The sequence below is a fragment of the Stegodyphus dumicola genome, chromosome 2 (assembly GCF_044657685.1).
Source record: "Stegodyphus dumicola isolate Sdum_Otavi_A_Nest chromosome 2, ASM4465768v1".
Classification (NCBI taxonomy): Eukaryota; Metazoa; Arthropoda; class Arachnida; order Araneae; family Eresidae; genus Stegodyphus; species Stegodyphus dumicola.
Genome location: NC_140769.1, coordinates 184478462 through 184497343, shown reverse-complemented (window position 1 = coordinate 184497343; position 18882 = coordinate 184478462). Strand labels below are relative to the sequence as shown.

The following is an 18882-nucleotide window of genomic DNA, read 5'->3' as shown; positions in this document are numbered from 1 at the left end:
CTTTTTACATCTGATAGTACTAGATTTAAGTTAATGACTCAAAACCCAGATTCACTAAAGTGTGAACAATTCTGGATCTTGGATTTTGTATTGTATATTCGTGTGTGTATGCTTTCAAAATGTGTTAGAAAAAGTGTGTGTTAATTTGTAAAGAAGTCATACTTTTGTAATTTTTATTAATGCTTTTATTTTATTTTAGACTCTAGAATCTGCATCCTTGAAACAAATTAGGTTTATCCCAGGCATTTTATTCATTGATGGTAAATATAATTTATTGCAATGCATGCTCATTTATGCTGATGTCACTTTTAACATGAATGACTTTTATTTAAAATGTTACTCTTGTTTGAAATGTTTGTCTTTAAAATGTTTTCTCTCAAAAATTAGATTTAGAGTTGTACCAGTCTAAAAAGATGCTCTAGCTGCTGATTACTTCCTTAACATTGAAGCACACTGTACTTAGAAACCTCTTTCTAAAAAAGAAAAATTCCTCACTGTATTATTAATAATAACCAATATTTGCTTCTCTGCAGTTGTATGGAATATTCCAGTCCTTATATAAATTAAGCTTGCTTTTACAGATAAGATATGTTATCAAAATTGATTTGATAGTTGTTATTAGCCTCAAATAAGCTATTATTATTTTTTGTATTGAGATTGTTGTTGACAGAGAAAAGAATATTAAGATATTTAAAAGTACAAATTTTTCAAATGTGAAATAAGAACATTTAATATGGGACTATCATTGTAATTTTTATAAGTGTATTCAGTATATTTTATGTTCATTTATTATAATTTTTCATTTGGTAATAGCTTCAAGTAGTACAAGTCTTCCTAACAATTGTCTTATTCTGCATATTGTGTCAGTATCATGTGCAAAGCCATCATTTAGATTGAATTTTGAAATGTGCACTGACATTCAGCTCATAGATTTAATTACATTTTTGGGCAGTTTCAGTATAGCATAGTTCAGCTGCTTTGTTTATAAATTAACTTGTGTTGCTTTAGTCTAAGTTCATTCACACTTTCAAAAACTTGTTTATTTTAATAAAGATATATGCTGATTTGAAATTTATAAGAAAGTGGAATACATTAACATTAAACTCTTTTGATTTTTCTAAAAATCTTCTGAAAACATAAATCTGATTTAATCTAGACTAGACAAAAGGAAGTTTCTAAAAAGCATGCGGGAGAATATTTTATGCATATAATTGAAGAGAGTGACTTTTCTAAAATTGCTGCTTTCAAGTTATCTCCTTTCTGGCAATGAAGAGATTGAGTTTTTTTTCTTTTTTTTCTTTTTTTCCCAATTTGTTGAGTATTTTCATAGTAATCTAAACTTTGTATATAATTTTAAGACTGCATTTACTGATATTGGCTATTGAACTTTAAATAGTTAATGTCAAGGTTTATAAATAGTTAAAGTATATCAGGTTGTAAGATCAGAGTAACTGTAAAAATGTTTTTAATGTAGATTTTGAAAATCTCAATTGAAATTTTCGATTATGGTGACAAAATTTTAATTTCTTTAATATCCATGTTTCCATATTGATATAGGAACTTTTATTATGATTTCAAGCATCAGGTATTTTTTCTTTTTATTGTTATTTGAAAATGCATTTTAAAGTGAATTTTATCTTGTGAATGTGTAATATTTTTATTGCATATTTTCATTATGCTTAACTCATATCTAAAGTGAGTTTTACATTCAAATGAGGGATTTTAGAAGATTAAACCACATCAAAACATTTCTTTATTAGAAATGCATTTAAATTCACAATATCATGCCAATTCTAATTGGCATTTAATTCATATGTTTGTATCTTATTTTGGAAAACAAGGTATAAAGGAAAATAAATAACTATGAAAATCCTCATGTTCATATTTTTAGCAAGTATTCTTTGATATATGTAAAACATGCATTACAATAACAAACTATTATGAGCATGCAGATAAGATAGAATGGAAAAAAAGACTTTTTTTTTTTTTTTTTTCCCAAACTAATGTGTACTACACTGACTACCAATAAGTATTTGGACACCTGTGATAGAAAAGAAAAACTAACTTTATTCAAAATCAGTAGTTGGTAGAGCCTCCACGAGAGGTAATTACAGCGTGGACCCTCCGGGGCATACTTTCCACAAGTTTTTGTATGACAGCTAGTGGTATTTTCTTCCACTCGGCTTGGAGAAGACATAGAAGTTCCTTCACCGATTTTGCACGGGTAGTGCACCCCTGAATTTGCCGATGCAACTCGTCCCAGAGGTTCTCGATAGGGTTCAGGTCTGGACTTTGGGCTGGCCAGTCCATTCGATGAACTCCATTGGCACCATACCAAGCCTTGGTTAAAGTCGAAACATGACAACTGGCATTGTCTTCCTGAAAGTAACATGGGTGCAACCCGTAAAACTGCCACAACGTAGGAAGCACATTGTCGTCCAAAATAGTGCAGTAGGCATCAGAGTTGAGCTTACCAGGAATGGGGACCAAGGGTCCCAGCCCATACCAGGAGTAACACCCCCAGACCATAATTCCACCTCCGCCGAACTTGACTGTTGGCACAATGCATTCTGGCAGGAGAAGTTCTCCAGGTAGACGCCAGACCCAGACCCTGCCATCCGAACTGTAGAGGGTGAATCTTGATTCGTCACTCCAAAGAACCTGTTTCCACTGATCTAGGGTCCAATTTCGATGTGTCTTGCACCACATTAACCGAGCAGCACGGTTGGACTTCGTGATCAAAGGCTTATGGGCAGCAGCACGACCATGAAAACTATGCAGATGTGCTTCCTTACGGATGGTATTCATTGAAACAATACTCCCGGATGCCTGTTGAAACTCCTCGCGGATGAGGGCCATAGGTTGGGTGCGGTTCTTCCGAATTTCTCTGGACAGCACTCGTCGGTCTCTATCTCCCAGTTTCGCTGGTCTGCTGACTCGGGGCACATTCCGACAATCACCGCTCACCTTCCACTTCTTAATCACATAGGCCACTGTCGATTTTGGCTACTCCAGATCGCTAGATATGTCCCTTAAGGATTGGCCACATTTGTGATACCCTATAATTATATCTTTCTCGAAATCAGAGAGCTTTGAACTGCGAGGCATCTTGCATGCGACTAAAGCCGATGCTGTTTTCTACACGATATATACCGGCGAGGTCCGTGAAATACCTTAGGACCGCAGATATCGTCATTTGCATAGGTGTCCAAATACTTATTGGTAGTCAGTGTATATAAAGCCCTGAATTTTGTAATCCAGAATCAGGAGCTGTATTTCTTAAATTTTACATTAATGCATTATGTGTAATATTTAAATCCTTTGATTTATATGCATAGATCAAAACTGAGATCTTGTTACATATAAAAAAAAAATAATGCTAATTCAGAAAGAACATTTGATTTGTTTTTTATAATTAAAAAATAGGACAGATGGATAAATAATCCATGAAAGTAAAGAGAAAATGTATAAGTTTTATTTGCAGATGTTTGATATGGTGTCCTTTACACACGCTATAATATCATAGTGATATGAAAATGCCTGCCAAGTACATTCCAGTATACAAATAAAGTACTTTTCTAAAGCAGAAGGCCCCTCAGGGGGCTCACTTTTGTGAGTACGGGTGTGGCAATCCCGAGGTACTCTAGCCCTTCAGGGGATCATCTTCTTGGTGAGACGGGTGTCACGATCCTGGAGCCCCAGTGATCTATCCTCTTTTCCGTCTCCTCTCCTCTTGGCTGGAACTTTTTCCCTTCCCTTCTCCCTCGTGGTTTTTCTCTACGGAGTTTGGGGCTCGTCACAAGAAACTGGAACAGCCCTTGCCTCTTGTTCTCGAGTGGCGAGAAAACTGCCCACGTGTTTGCCGTGCGTGGAGACCCGTGTTGCTGGAAAGGAGGGTCCTGGTAGTTGAGGGGCGAGGTACTGTCCCCAACATACTGCTTTGGCCTCTGCTTCAGCTAAACGGGAGGCACCTTAGTCGTCCTCACGGGTGTCAATCGGCTGGTCACTGGTCCTTGTGTCAGTGGCTTGGGGTCAAGCTCTCGGGAGTACCTGCTTTCGGGAAAGCCAACTGTGGGGCTTCAGTTTGCGTATAGGTCCGGCTAGCCCTAACACAGGAATCTGTGTTCCCTTGTTGGGCTCCGTGGTGGGCGGGCAAATATGGCTAATCCTCATATATTTTTAATCAAAGACTTTGAAGTCACTCCTGTCACTCCAGCAACGAATTCTGAAAAACCTACTGTTAAAAAAGTACGTACCGATGCAAATGCAAATGATCCTGAAAATTGCCCTTGTTTCGTTGTAGTCTCAATTCCTTCTGGCGAAATTCAAAAGTTATCTCCGTTTATAATTCAGAAATATATTCATTCCTCCATTGGTCAGCCAAAAAACATAAAGCGTCTCCAATCTGGAGATTTGCATATCGATACAATTTCGGCTATACAGTCTGCTTCCCTTCTACGATTAACCAAACTAGGACAAATTGATATTACAGTATCTCCACATAAAACACTTAATATATGTAGAGGCGTAATCTCGGAAGTCGACCTTCTGTCTGTCTCTGAAGAAGAGTTCGTTTCCGAGCTAGCCGATCAAAATGTCAGTTCTTGCTGCCAGGCGGATCAAGATGCGTAAGGAAGGTCAGTTGATTGACACGAAACACATGATCCTGACCTTCAAAACCCCTGATCTGCCTAAGAATATTAAGGCTGGATATCTCAATTGTCCTGTACGTCCATACATTCCAAACCCGATGCGATGCTTCCAGTGCCAGCGTTTTGGCCATTCCAAGATGTCCTGTCGTGGGACCCTGACGTGCGCTCGGTGTTCGTCGGTTGGCCACAACAGTGATAATTGCACTGCTGCAGCACTGTGTATTAATTGCAAGGGCGACCATCCAGCATTTTCCCGTTCCTGTCCAAAATGGAAATTAAAGGAAGTGCAGACCATAAAAGTTTCTAGGAACATTTCGTATGCCGAAGCCAGAAGGCAAGTTCAAAGCACACAGCCTCAATCAAACAAATCATATGCCAAAGCAGTGAAATCAACCCGCACAATAGCCACCCAAACTTCCATAAATACACAGACTCCACCAAATAAAAACCAGCAGCCTGCAAGCAAGAAAAAAGAAAATCCAACACATATCATACAAAATAAAGAAATAGCAATCCCGAGCAAACCCAAAACTGTGCCTCCAAAAATAGAAACCAAAAATAGAAGTACCAGCAATAGTTCTGCAAATGAAATTATTTCTGAATCTGCAGATTCAGACAGTATGGAAGTGGAAGACGGTCTAGAAGTTCCCGATCATCTGCTTCCGTGCAAAACTAAAAAGGAACACAGGAACAACAAACATCAATCATAATGGCCACCCTCGTCTCATGGAACTCTCGCGGTTTCCACCGAAATTTGCTCGACATCAAAGCCATAATCAATGCTTATCATCCTGTATGCTTCGCAATACAGGAAACAAATCTAAAACCAGAACAACAGGCAAAACTTCGGAGGTTTTCTTTCGTCAGGAAAGATAACATTGCAGGTGAGCGTGCCAGTGGAGGTGTAGGTCTCCTCACCTCACTGGATTATCCCTCAAATGTGCTTTCTTTGACGACATCCCTCCAAGTTGTCGCTACTCAAACAAATTTTGATATTGTTGTTACAGTTGTTTCTCTGTATTTGCTTTCAAATGAGCATATTGATCAGCAAGATTTAAATGGTCTTTTAGAGCAGCTGCCTGAGCCTTTCATCATAACAGGAGATTTTAACGGCCATAGTCTGCTCTGGGGTAGTAAAGATACAAATTGCCGAGGAAGACAAATTGAGCAGATGATCGAAGATCATAGCCTTTGTCTCCTGAATAATGGGCAGGATACTTACTTCCATGAGCCTTCAAAGACATTCCATGCTCACGACCTTGCCATCTGTTCACCATCTCTGTTGCCTTTTTGCACTTTTAATGTGGGAAAAGATCTTTACAACAGTGATCATTATCCCATTTTTGTGTCTCTTGCACGAAGAGGAGCAAATCCCATGATGAGACTTCCTCGGTTTATACTGGACAGGGCAGACTGGGAACTCTTCTCTTCCATTGCAGAGCTCACAGATCAAATGGTAGAAGATGGGCATATCGATGACGCTGTTGAAGCTGTTACTAATACTATTATTCAGGCAGCTATGCTCCCCATTCCTAGAACATCAGGAAAACTACTTCAATATTCAAAACCATGGTGGAATCGCGACTGTCATGAAGCACTGAAAAAACAGAAAAAAGCATGGGGTATTTTTCGTAGATATCCGACTCTGCGAAACCTCATAGCCTTTAAAAGAGCCAAAGCAAATGCACGAAAAGTAAGAAGGCAGAGCCAGAGGGATTCCTGGATTTCATATGTGTCCTCAATAACATCCTCTACACCTAGTAAGCGGGTTTGGGAAAGAGTTCGAAAAACATGCGGAATGTATAAAGACCACTCACTTTCCTTTCTGGAAAAAGATGGCCGAGTGATTAGCTCCATAGAAGAAATTGCAAATACTATTGGTGAGACATTTGCTGCCGTTTCTTCCAGCTGAAATTACTCACCTGCATTTCTTTCTATCAAGCAACGCTCTGAGAAAAATCCCATCACTTTCAACTCTTCCAAATTTGAGCCGTACAATAGAGACTTTACTATGGTTGAATTAAGGAGAGCTTTGTTGCAGACACATAGGTCTTGTCTGGGTCTGGATGGCGTGTATTATGAAATGCTTAAGCATCTGTCCTGTAAGTCACTCAGTGCCCTTCTCACACTTTACAATAGAGTGTGGAAGGAGTATACATTTCCCAGTGCATGGAGGAGAGCTGTAGTAATTCCTATTGGGAAGCCAGGGAAAGACCCGAGGAATCCCTCGAACTATCGGCCAATTGCCCTTACTAGTTGTGTTTGCAAACTGTTTGAAAAGATGGTAAACAGCCGCCTAGTCTACTTCTTGGAAAAGAATAATATTATATCGCCTTATCAAAGTGGTTTTCGAAAGGGGAGAACAACCGTAGATAACATGCTCCTCCTAGAGACTTCCATTCGGAAAGCATTTGCAAGAAGAAGCCACCTTGTCTCGGTATTCTTCGACGTTGAGAAAGCTTATGATAAGGCATGGAGATATGGTATACTTCGGGATCTTCACGAGAGTGGCTTGCGCGGCAACCTACCAATCTTCATTCAGAATTTCTTGAACAGTAGAACTTTTCAAGTAAGGATTGGCTCTGTTTTTTCGGATGTTTTTCAACAGGAAGAGGGTGTGCCTCAAGGCTGTGTGCTTAGTGTAACGCTGTTCAGTTTAAAAATAAATTCTGTATTAAAAGAACTTCCTCCTACCATCTTGGGATCACTATATGTAGATGATTTACAGATTAGCTGTCGAGGAGCAGACATGAGATACATAGAGAGGCAATTGCAGATGGCTCTGAATAAGATCCAAGAATGGTCAAACAAACAGGGATTTACTTTTTCGAAACAGAAAACTGTGTGCGTTCACTTTTGTAGGAAGCGAGGTCTCCATCCTGAACCTGAGTTATATCTAAATGGTACAATTATTCCAGTTGCGCCCGAAGTAAAATTTTTAGGAGTGACGTTCGACCAGAAATTGACTTTCCTTTCTCATGTTTTAAACCTGAGAAAGAAGTGTCTAAAAACACTAAATATTTTAAAAGTGTTGGCGAACACCTCCTGCGGTGCAAAGTGTTGCTCCATGCTTCGCATTTACAGAGCGCTTATCCGCTCTAGACTGGACTATGGCTCAGTAGTTTATGGATCCGCTCGCTCATCTGTTTTGTTAAAACTGGATCCTGTTCACCATCAAGGTTTGCGGATTTGTTCAGGAGCTTTCAGGACTTCTCCTGTACACAGCCTATATGTTGACTCTAACGAACCATCACTTTATCTGAGGCGTGAGCAATTGTCCCTTTTACAATATTTTAATATTTTATCCCAACCTGAACATCCCAATAAGCTGTGCTTACTTGATAATGAGTGTAACACACTATTTGAAACACGTCCATCCTCTGTTCCTACTTTTCCTTTAAGAGTTCGCCCTGTCATTGAGAAACTTTCCCTCTCTGATATGCACCCCCAAGCAGTACAGGATTTTGAAATTCCACCTTGGGAAAATTCACGGATTCAGCTCCTTGATGTTTTCAAACATCACGTGAAGGCGAGCACTAACGAGATCGTTTACAGAGAACTCTTCGCTGAGCACAGGCACAGATATAGCAGTTATTATCCGATATACCCAGACGGATCAAAGTCAAATGATCATGTCGGGATGGCTTTTGTATTTGAAGATTACATTGAGGGCAGATGCCTACACCATGCTTGCTCAGTCCTAACATCTGAACTAACTGCAATATATTATGCTCTTCTGTACATCTCAAAGCTCTGCCACAAGAAGTTCATAATTTATACAGACTCGTATAGTGCTCTTAAATCTTTGGAAGCTTTTCCCAACACTCAGAATCCTGTGGTAGTGGATGTCCTGAAAATTCATATAAATTTAACGATTCGCAGATATGAAGTCCTGTACTGCTGGGTTCCTGGACATGCTGGAATAAAGGGAAATGAGCTTGCAGATATTGCAGCCAAATCTGCTGATGAACTGACTAGTCGCCTTATCCCTTTTAGAGATATCTGCTGTGTCATCAAGGGAAAAGTCCGGAAAAAATGGCAGCAAATTTGGGATGTTCAGCTTCAAAACAAGTTAAGACATGTAAAACCTAGAATTGAGCATTGGGAATCAACCAAAAATCAACCAAAAATCCAAAAAAGGAGGAAGTTCTTTTGACTCGCCTCAGAATTGGTCACACTAGAGTGACACATAACTATCTTCTCAAAGCTGAAAATGAGCCTGTGTGTTTTAATTGTAATGTTTGTTTATCTGTTTGTCATATTTTAATTGAGTGTCCATGTTTTAATAGTCTTCACCAGAAATATTTTAATAGCTGTGACTTATCTCTTGACCGTTTAATCGGAAGAGAGGTCAATTGTAATTTATTTTATTATATGAAAGAAACTGGCTTTTATCACCTAATGTAATTTGTTTTAAAGATTGTATCTTGAATTTTAAATGTGTGGTTTTAACTTGTTCTTATATGACTTCATCCTCTGGATTTGATACATTTGTCTACTTGTTTTTATTTATTGTATTTTAATTTCATCAATTGTACTCACCCCATCACGTGTTTGGTGCACTATAATCGTCTTTGGTTTTGCGCCATAATCTCTCACTCACTCACTCACCCCTAAAGCAGAAGGAAAACCTTTTTTGGGGGATGGATAGAGCTTGTAGACCGAGGTCTTTCATAAACTTCCAAAGAAAGAAGCTGCTAGAAGAGAATCTGGAGATAGAAAAATTTAAAGTCAAATCATCTGGTCCACAGCATACAATTGATATAATGCAAATAACAGTATGCTAAAAGTTTTACGGGCAGCCTTTTCTTTTTTTTCAAAAAAGAACTTTTTAAACAACAATCTAATTCAGAAGTCAAACAACAAAAATCAGCATTATATTTTCAAAATTTTCACAGGACTAGTTTCGATGGTTTTACCAAACCACTATCCTCAGCTGCAAAACCACAAATGAACAAGATAGGAAATAATGATTAGATACGATAAGAAAGCCTGGACAAGTATAAGCAAGTGGCGCCATCTGTTGGTGAAACCAGAACTAAAACATAATTTCTTTAAAGACAGAAGGCAAAGATGGATTGGAATTAGTATCGTTAACTAGAACAGAAAGATTTTTTTCAATGTGAAATGCCTCTAGAAAATCCAGTTCTCCAATGGAAGATGTTTTTTGAATAATTTTGCAGCAGAAAAATTGAAAGTGTGATTTTCGGATCAACAATGTTGAGCAACAGAAGACTTGTGTGTTTCCTTTTTCCTAACATATGCCTAATGTTCCTTGACGCGAAATTTCATGAAACATCATTCAAAAAACATCTTCCATTGGAGAACTGGATTTTCTAGAGGCATTTCACATTCAAAAAAATCTTTCTGTTCTAGTTAACGATCCTAATTCCAATCCATCTTTGCCTTCGGCCTTTAAAGAAATTATGTTTTAGTTCTGGTTTCACCAACAGATGGCACTACTTGCTTATTCTTGTCCAGGCTTTATCGTCTTATCTAATCAATATTTTCTATCTTGTTCATTTGCGGTTTTGCTGCTGAGGATGGTGGCTCAGTAAAACCATCGAAACTAGTCCTGTGAAAATTTTGAAAATATAACGCTGATTTTTGTTGTTTGACTTCTGAATTAGTATTTATTCGGCATGTTATTGTGTTTTAACAATCTAATGTTTATACATTAAATTTTGGGTATTTTTATCATTTTAGAATGATACAAGCCAAATGGTTTTCTCTGGAAAAGATAACTGGTGCTACCTTGATAGATATCGAGAGAGAAACATACTTTCATCAGGACTTGTTTTGATTTTGATATATTCTTCTAAGCATAAGAAATATATCTCATGATTGGTTATTTCAATAAAAAATAAAATAGATTGACTTTCAAAAGCTTTTTACTGGGAATCCTGTCTTTGAAAACAAGAACACAATGTTTAAAATGGGTTCTCAACCAGGAAGGAATTATCCCTTGGGGGATTTTATAGGTTTGGGGGAATGCAGTTTGTTTATTTAGGTGTTAAAGTTTATGAATATGAACAACTACTTATATTCATGTTTTGGTATTTATCAACATTTTCTGTACTTTTATTGTATGTGTGATAAAAATACATTAAAAATTATCTAAATCTAAATAAATGCATATGTATTTTTTGAGTTTGGGAAAGAAAGAGGGGAAATGATCTGATAGCAATAGTGAAAGGCAAAATAGATTGAGAACCACTGTTATAAAAGATGAGAACAGATTTATTTTAATAACGGCCAAGAGACAGCTTTGGCATGTGTTGTCCAGTAATGAAAAGAAATTCAAACTTGGATATTTTTTTATTAAAATATTCATCATTCTATTTTTTTCATTTTTAAAACTGTAAAAATTTGAAACTGAATGATCATTTCTGAATTACTCTGTGTAACAATATTATGAACAACTGTATTTTATATAAAAAATCAGTTCATAACATGATTTCAGTGGTTCAATGTTTTCAAGTAAAAATCCTATAACAACTACATTTCTTTCCTCTAGATTCAATGGTTTTTTCATCTGGAGATCGAGAAGCTGAGAAAAAAGAAGTATATGCTGTATTGGAAACATTAAAATCATGTGACTACCCTGTCATTTATTCTTCTCTTGATATGGTAACTTTCTTTGCATGAGAGGCAACTTTAATTTCTATTCTAATTATTTTTGCATTAAATGTAGATAAAAATGTTAGGTTTATGGATTCATGGAATCCAAGTTTTTTATACTTATTGTGCACATAGAACAATATAGTAAAACCAACGGAGATACCACGCTTAAACAGTGCTGAACAGCAGCTGAGCGCTGAAATAACTAGTTACTGAAACTAGTAACTAGTTATTTCTCCTTATTACTAGTTATACTTACTTACTCTCCTTATTACTAGTTACTCCTTATTACTAGTTATTTCTCCTTATTACTAGTTACTGAAACTAGTAATTTGTCCTGAGTTCGATTCTAAACAAATTTTGGCTGCAAGAGCATTTTTATGAAGTAATGTGGTTGTGAACCAGTTTCCATTGCGTCTTCAATGAAAACATCGCTCCCTTTAGGCAAAAAGCCGTTGAGTGCTTTGCCATAATTGAATAAACCAAAGAAAACCAATACCAGTGTTTTTCTTCTTCTTCTGATTGCAGGAAAAAAGAGCAAAATTATCTATTTGTGTGAATGGATCTATTTGTATATAGTGTGAATGGAACAGGATAAGAAAAACATATAAAATTCCATGTGTTGTAGATAAATGCAAAATGAAGTCTGCAATGGTAGTAGGAAACTAAGACATGGAAGATGATCAGCGTAAAATGTATGAGTTCCAAGAATCAGTCTTCACTCTATTTTCTATCCCATGATCCTTTACATATCGAGAACATCAATAGGAGTTTATAATTCAGACTGTCATTATCTCTGGCTGTTTAACCAACCATTTTGGACAATCATGGCATAGGTATTTTCCCATACGCACTGACACATTTTTGCCTCTTTTCAAAGGAATGATTCTTCAATTCATAAAATTGGGAATGCTGATTTATGGTATAAAAAGCATGATGATAAAGAAACATAGCCCTCTCAAGTGCCATCTAATTTAAACCTCATTTAACTCTCTGGTTCACGTTGAAAGATAGGAGGAGATCTGTCTTTCTTTTCCTGAATCTCTCAAGGAATTGTAGCAGTTTTTGTATGAAGTATTGTGTAACATATTATGCCAGTATCCATGTGTGTACATTTAGAATACTGGTGGGTTACAAAGATGGTATGAACGTTTTTAAATACCATAGCTCATGTTATGTTACACGATGCTATTTGTTAATCCTCTAATTTCAAGGCATTTCTGTTATTTTATACAACTTTTGATATACTCGTATAAATATATGAATCAGATTGTAATGCAATAAAGGAAGCTGTTGGGGAAGCAGTAAAATGTCTATGCAGAAAAACTATTCATTCAGCAACCAACTGGAGAGGTAGTAAGAGGAAAAGTTTCACACATATGGAATTAATAGATATTCATGTGGCATATGCAGTTGCTGAGTGTAACAGGCAAACTGCTGTTTATCTGTACTAGAACTGCTACTCAGTGAGACATATTCTGACCCCTCAAATGTTTGCATGGTTGCAAGATTATGTAAAATGGTATCTTTGAGGGACATGCCTTGAATCAGATACAAATTTCATGGATCCCTGAAATCAGATAAGGTATGCAGAAAATACTACATATGCCAATACATGAAGCTACAACTACTCACTTCGGTCTTTCTAAAACCACCATCTGGATGATTTTGAAGTTGTACTCATATCATGAGCTGCATGTGCAGCTACTGCAGCCCTATAATTACCCACTAAGAGTTGCTTTTTCTGAGTGGTATCTGCAGAAGAGAGTGGTTAATCCCCTTTTTCGAACTTCTGTATGTAACCTTTATTCATAGATGAGGCATACTTCATGAGGGATGGTTACTACAATGTACATAACTTTAATGTATGAACAATGGAGAATCCCCACACTGTATGAACATGTGGAGCCCATCATCGATTTGTACTTTGTATTTAGTCCGGCATTACGGGGGGCAGTGACCACTAATACACCCATATCTTTAAACAGGGGTAAAGTTTTTTTTTTTTTTTTTTTTTAAAGGATGTTTTGCCTGAACTGTTAAATTACCAACAGATTCTGCAATTGTACAATAAATATGTGGTAATAACATTATAGGGCCCCACCCCATTAAGCCATAGCCTTCCGAATTGCTTAAAATGAGACATTTAAATAGAAATGGAACAGGCATGTTTGTTTCATTCAGTGTCCTGCATGATCATCAGACCTCTCCTTTTTAGACTTTTTCCCCCTAGAGTTGCATGAAAAGTCTGGTGTACTATGAAGAGTATTTTGTCACATGCTTCTGAAGCCTGAGGTGACTGGAATAGCCCACATTTCCATGTGCCACCAGTGTTAGGCTTGTGTTGCAACTTATTGCTAAAATTTCATACAACTTCTGTAACATTCCTTAATATCACAATTGTTACAATTTGTTGAACAAAGTAATGTTCTTCCCTTATTTGTTATTTCATTCTTATGGACTCTGCACACTTGCACCTGATAATGGTGTTTTTGACCTTGCATTGATCTTGATCTTGATATCTGATCTCAGTTTGTCATTGAGTAACCTACCCCTCTCAAAAGTTTGTACATATCATGAATCTCTTTCTCTCTCTCTCTCTATATATATATATGTGTGTGTGTGTGTGTGTATGTATAATACTATTAGTGTGCCAATGTTCATTGATACATATAAATTTATGTATGTAACTTCATATATGACATATTTTTACCTTTGACAAATTTTTCAAAAAGTATTCAAAATATATTCAAAAAGTGTCACATACATGTCCTGTATAGGAATATGAAATCATTTGGTTCTTAGAGTATTAGAAGACATAGATCCATTTAAAATTGATCAACAGCGTTAATTTTTTCTTTGCATTTAATAACATTATTTTTTCTTTTCACAACAGAAGTATTGATTCTGTGTATGGTTATGTTTTTATTCTCAAACCTATTTTAGATTGATAGACTAATAGCATAAAATTTAAGATATGCATTATGATGTGGTGATTAGTATCTTCTTTTACATAGCAGCTATCTGTTTTATATTTTTAGGTGTATCGATTAAATGAAAATGAAGATTTTTATTGGCCTCTTGAAAAATTTTCTGAAGAGGACTGTTTTTGCTTCAGATCGAGAAAATGGATGGAAGAATGTTTTACTAATGTACCACTGTCCTCAAAAATAGATTTAATTAAGCATTTAAGGTTTGTATCTAAAATCTGTTTTTAGTTACTGGGAAAATAATGTTGGGTTAATTTACTGACTGTGTGCATGCTGAAAATAGTTTTAAATAATTTATATGTATATAAAATATATTTTATATATTTATATAAAATTAATATATATATAGTTTATTAATAGTTCTAGTTAATTTTTTTGTAGTTTAAACATGTTTATATTATAACACTTTACATATATGTGTTATGTGTTTTTAAAATGTCTTAGTTTTTTTTTTAAAGTCTCATTTTTACTAGTTTATTTTTTAAAGGATTTTTTTTAGCTTATTTTAAAAATGATTTATTTTTTCTTGGTCTACATGTTATGATAATAAATTATAGCCTCTCGAAGCCTGTATATTTCTGTTTAAGAACATTTCCCTGAAATTCTTTCTTTGAGAAAAATTCCTTAATATTTGTTAAAAAAATTATGGTTTTTTTTATGTAATTTTAGTATTTTTAATAGTTTATAAAAACACAGCAGGTGATGATAAAGCTTAAATTTTGTTTTCAGTAAACAAAATTAAGCAGCCAAAACGGTAATATTTCTTTTTTTCATTTATTTAAAGAAAACATAATTTTTTAATTATTTCTTCTTAGGTAACCCCCCCCCCCTAAAAAAACGTTCTGAAAGGTTTCAGATTTTAAATTACGTCCAAAGGGGCATTTTTTTAATGTTTTGTGTGTTTCCTTTATTTATTAAATATCATGTTCTACGTATGCAAACCATAAAATTCAGTCAAACAGCAATATTGCAAAATAATTTGAAAATGAACATATCTTTAGAATTTCTGATACAGAGTCTCACGCGCTAGGAGTAAGAAAAAAAAATTTTTTTTTTGTACAGTGTTGCCATTGCTTGCTTTGAAATCGTTTAGTTTTTTAATCAAAAATTCATTGAAGTGTTACAAAATATGAAATCGATAATAAAACAAATTTCAAATTCAAATTAGGGCTTCCACATGCCCGTATTCTATGAAAGATCGCTTTATTCAAATTTTGATGGCTCTAGGTACCATTGTTTTATCACAATGTGAGAAACATACATATATTCATGCAGATTTTTTATTATTTAATTTCTTTAAATATAATACAGGGCGATAATATTTGGTGGCAACAATTTAAAAAGTGATTCACTGTTTATAGTTTTCAATGCAAAATGCCAAAACGAAATTAATAGTCCTTCAGGGCAAATTGTTGCTCTGGACTTAAAAAACAAAAAAAAAAAAAGCTATATTTTGCCTGAAAATAACCATGAACCTAGTAAAATTCATGTTAAGGCAGTGACCGTGTTACTTTTCCACATTTCTGTTTAGCTGTTATAGTAATATAGTATAATGACACTTTCAAGAAGAAGTCATTTCAATCATGCATTTTCAGACAATACCATTCAGGCAAATAGAGTGAGATGTAGTAATGTTTGCATGGTAACATAATCATAGTGGTTTCTTGATTTGGTACTGTTAGCCCATTTTTAGGTTAGGCATTACAGTTCGAAATTGGTGATAAACTTATAATCATCAGTAAATCTAACAATTGTAATCAAAAGAATCATTTGGCAAACAGTATATTTATAACTGTTAAATATTAGGTTTTTGTTTAGTAATAATGCATTCTATTTAGAGAATTTTTTAATCTTAGAATATCATAATAGAAGCAAAATTTGGGCATAGATAATTGTTTTAATGGTTGTGATCTTTGGATTATGGTAACTTGGCGATTTTTTGGCGAAAATTTGGCGAACAACTCTGCTACAGCAACCCTCTATTTCTTTTCGCTGCCATTTTGTCTTCACAAAGTAAAGACATGTTTCTTTTCTTTTTCTTTACTCAATACTTTTTCCAACAATCTACTAGCCGAATTACACTTATGCTAGAAATTTTATGTAACAAAACTGCTTAATCATGACAAATATTAACTGCAAAATTGGGAAAAAGTGCACAATCGCAAACTCCTTGCGCGTTTTTCAGAATAGCACATACACATAAACCATTTACACGTCGACTTATTTTTACTTAAAAAAACATCCCAGAATTGCACAAAAATGGCATTGCACACACTCTTAACTTTATCCATCTACACTGCTATTTTCTCATAAATTACAAATACACTGCTATTTTCTCATAAATTACAAAAATTTGCACGAAAATGCAGGAAAATTTTGTGAATCTTTAAACTCGGTAAAAAGCACATATATGAAATTACCTGATCGCGAAAAAGTATATGCCCTTTCCAAGGATGAACATTTCCACGTATAAAATAAATAAAATATCCAAAAACTTTTACCTCTAAATTATCTATTATATTATAAACGTCACCAACGAATTTATACCGCAAACATTAAAAATAGTTACAAATACTTAGTGTCAAATATTGAAATTATTTCCATACACGTTTACTTCAACTGAAACGTATACCAAATTGCTACAAACATAAAATTCACAAAATAACTATCATTTAATTAAAATATAACTAAACCATGTACATGTCGACTTAAAAAAAACATCCCAGAATTGCACAAAAATGGCATTGCACACACTCTTCACTATATCCATGTACACTGCTTTTTTCTCATAAATTAGAAAAATTTCACGAAAATGCATGAAATTACTCAACGTATACTACTCAAACGTATTAGAAAATACTACAAACATATAACTCACAAAATCAAGATCATTAAATTAAAATATAATTAAATTAAAAAACAGTACTTAAAATATAAATAAGCACATACATTAAATTAATAAAAATTAGATTACAATCCTAATTACTTTAAACTAAATCATTGCTAATAACAATTTTCCCAGTAATACCAAATTACTTTACTTCCACCTTACATTTACAACAATGCATAAAAATAATATCCTCAAATAATTAAAAATACTAACTTACCTAATCTTCTTCAGAATCTTGATTACGTGTCCGATAAACTTTTCTTATTTCTGTTTCAGGATCTTTAAAATCATACTTATAGTTCACAGCAAGGTACCGGGTAAAATAAATAACTTAATAAAACATCTTTACTTCTATCTCGCACAACCTTAAAGAAACACTTATTACTACCCCTTTCAATCCCACTAAATACCCATTTCGAATTCACTTTAGTTAGGGCAATGGGATCCCAAAATTAACAAATACTGTTTCACACAACACAGAATAAAGCCAAATACAAAATTTCCCGATTTCCCCCCTTTTTCGATTAAAGAACCATAATTCATCCATTAATATCACATGACATATCCCGTGATCTCTCATTTCCCTCAAACAAAAAATGCGTAATCGGAACTGAGTACTGCTCACATTATTACCAAAGTCCCAGGTAGTAACCTTTATCGCCTCCAAAATGTCGCCAAACAACCAGTTACCATATTCTAAAGATCAGCCAAAAATTTTTATTAGCAATAAATTAGTTTAAACTAAATAAGATTTTAAGCTAATTTTTATTAATTTAATGTGTTTGTTTATATTTTAACTAGTGTTTTTTAATTTAATTATATTTTAATTAAATGATAGTGATTTTGTGAATTATGCGTTTGTAGCATTTTGGAATACATTTCAGTAGAAGTAAACAAACATGGAAATAAGTTAAATATTTTCACACTAAGTATTTGCAATTATTTTTAATGTTTGCCTTATAAATTCGCAGGTGATGTTTATAATGGATAATTTAGAGGGAAAAGTTTTTGGATATTTATTTATTTTATACGTGCAAATATTTATCCTTGGAAAGGGTATATACTTTTTCGCAATCAGGTAATTTCATATATGTCCTTTTTACCGACTTTAAAGATTCACAAAATTTTCCTGCATTTTTGTGCAAATTTTTCTAATTTATGAGAAAAAAGAAGTGTACATGGATAAAGTCAAGAGTGTGCGCAATGTCATTTTGTGCAATTCTGGGATGTTTTTTTAAGTGAAAATAGGTCTACGTGTATGTGCAATTCTTAAAAATGCGGTAAGGAGTTTGCGATTCTTCACTTTCTCCCAATTTAATATTCGTCAGGATTAAGAACTTTTGTTCCATAAAATTTCTAGCATAAGCATAATTTGGCTAGCAGATTGTTCAAAAAAAATGTTGAGTAAATAAAAAAAAAAAGAAACATGTCTTTACTTTGTGAAGACAAAATGGCGCCGAAAAAAGAATTAGGAAGTTGCTGTAGCAGGGTTGGTTGCCAAATTTGCGCCAAAAATCACGAAGTTACCATAATCCAAAGATTAACCGAAACTTGCTTTGCCTTTCTAAAAGACAATCTGATTGGAGCTGCAAAAATTAGCTCTACGCCAGTCAAAGAAAGTCTTTGCACCAGCTGCCTGAATAATGCTCATCCGATACATAATTCGCCAACAATGTGATCACTTCCAACATTGGCATAAAACTCTTTTTCGGGATCGCAGTATGTCATT

The 18882-nt window shown here is 34.7% G+C and overlaps 1 protein-coding gene across 2 annotated transcripts in view; it reads left to right on the top strand.

Annotated features, from left to right (window-relative positions):
* Nucleotides 1-18882, top strand: part of Ctu2 (Cytosolic thiouridylase subunit 2) — a 102338-nt gene that overhangs the window by 40588 nt on the left and 42868 nt on the right. For both annotated transcript variants that reach the window (XM_035353124.2, XM_035353123.2), the window contains 3 exons: nucleotides 200-260; nucleotides 11170-11282; nucleotides 14315-14466. In XM_035353124.2, the coding sequence (XP_035209015.1) occupies nucleotides 200-260; nucleotides 11170-11282; nucleotides 14315-14466 (326 nt within the window). The remainder of the gene's footprint in view (nucleotides 1-199; nucleotides 261-11169; nucleotides 11283-14314; nucleotides 14467-18882) is intronic.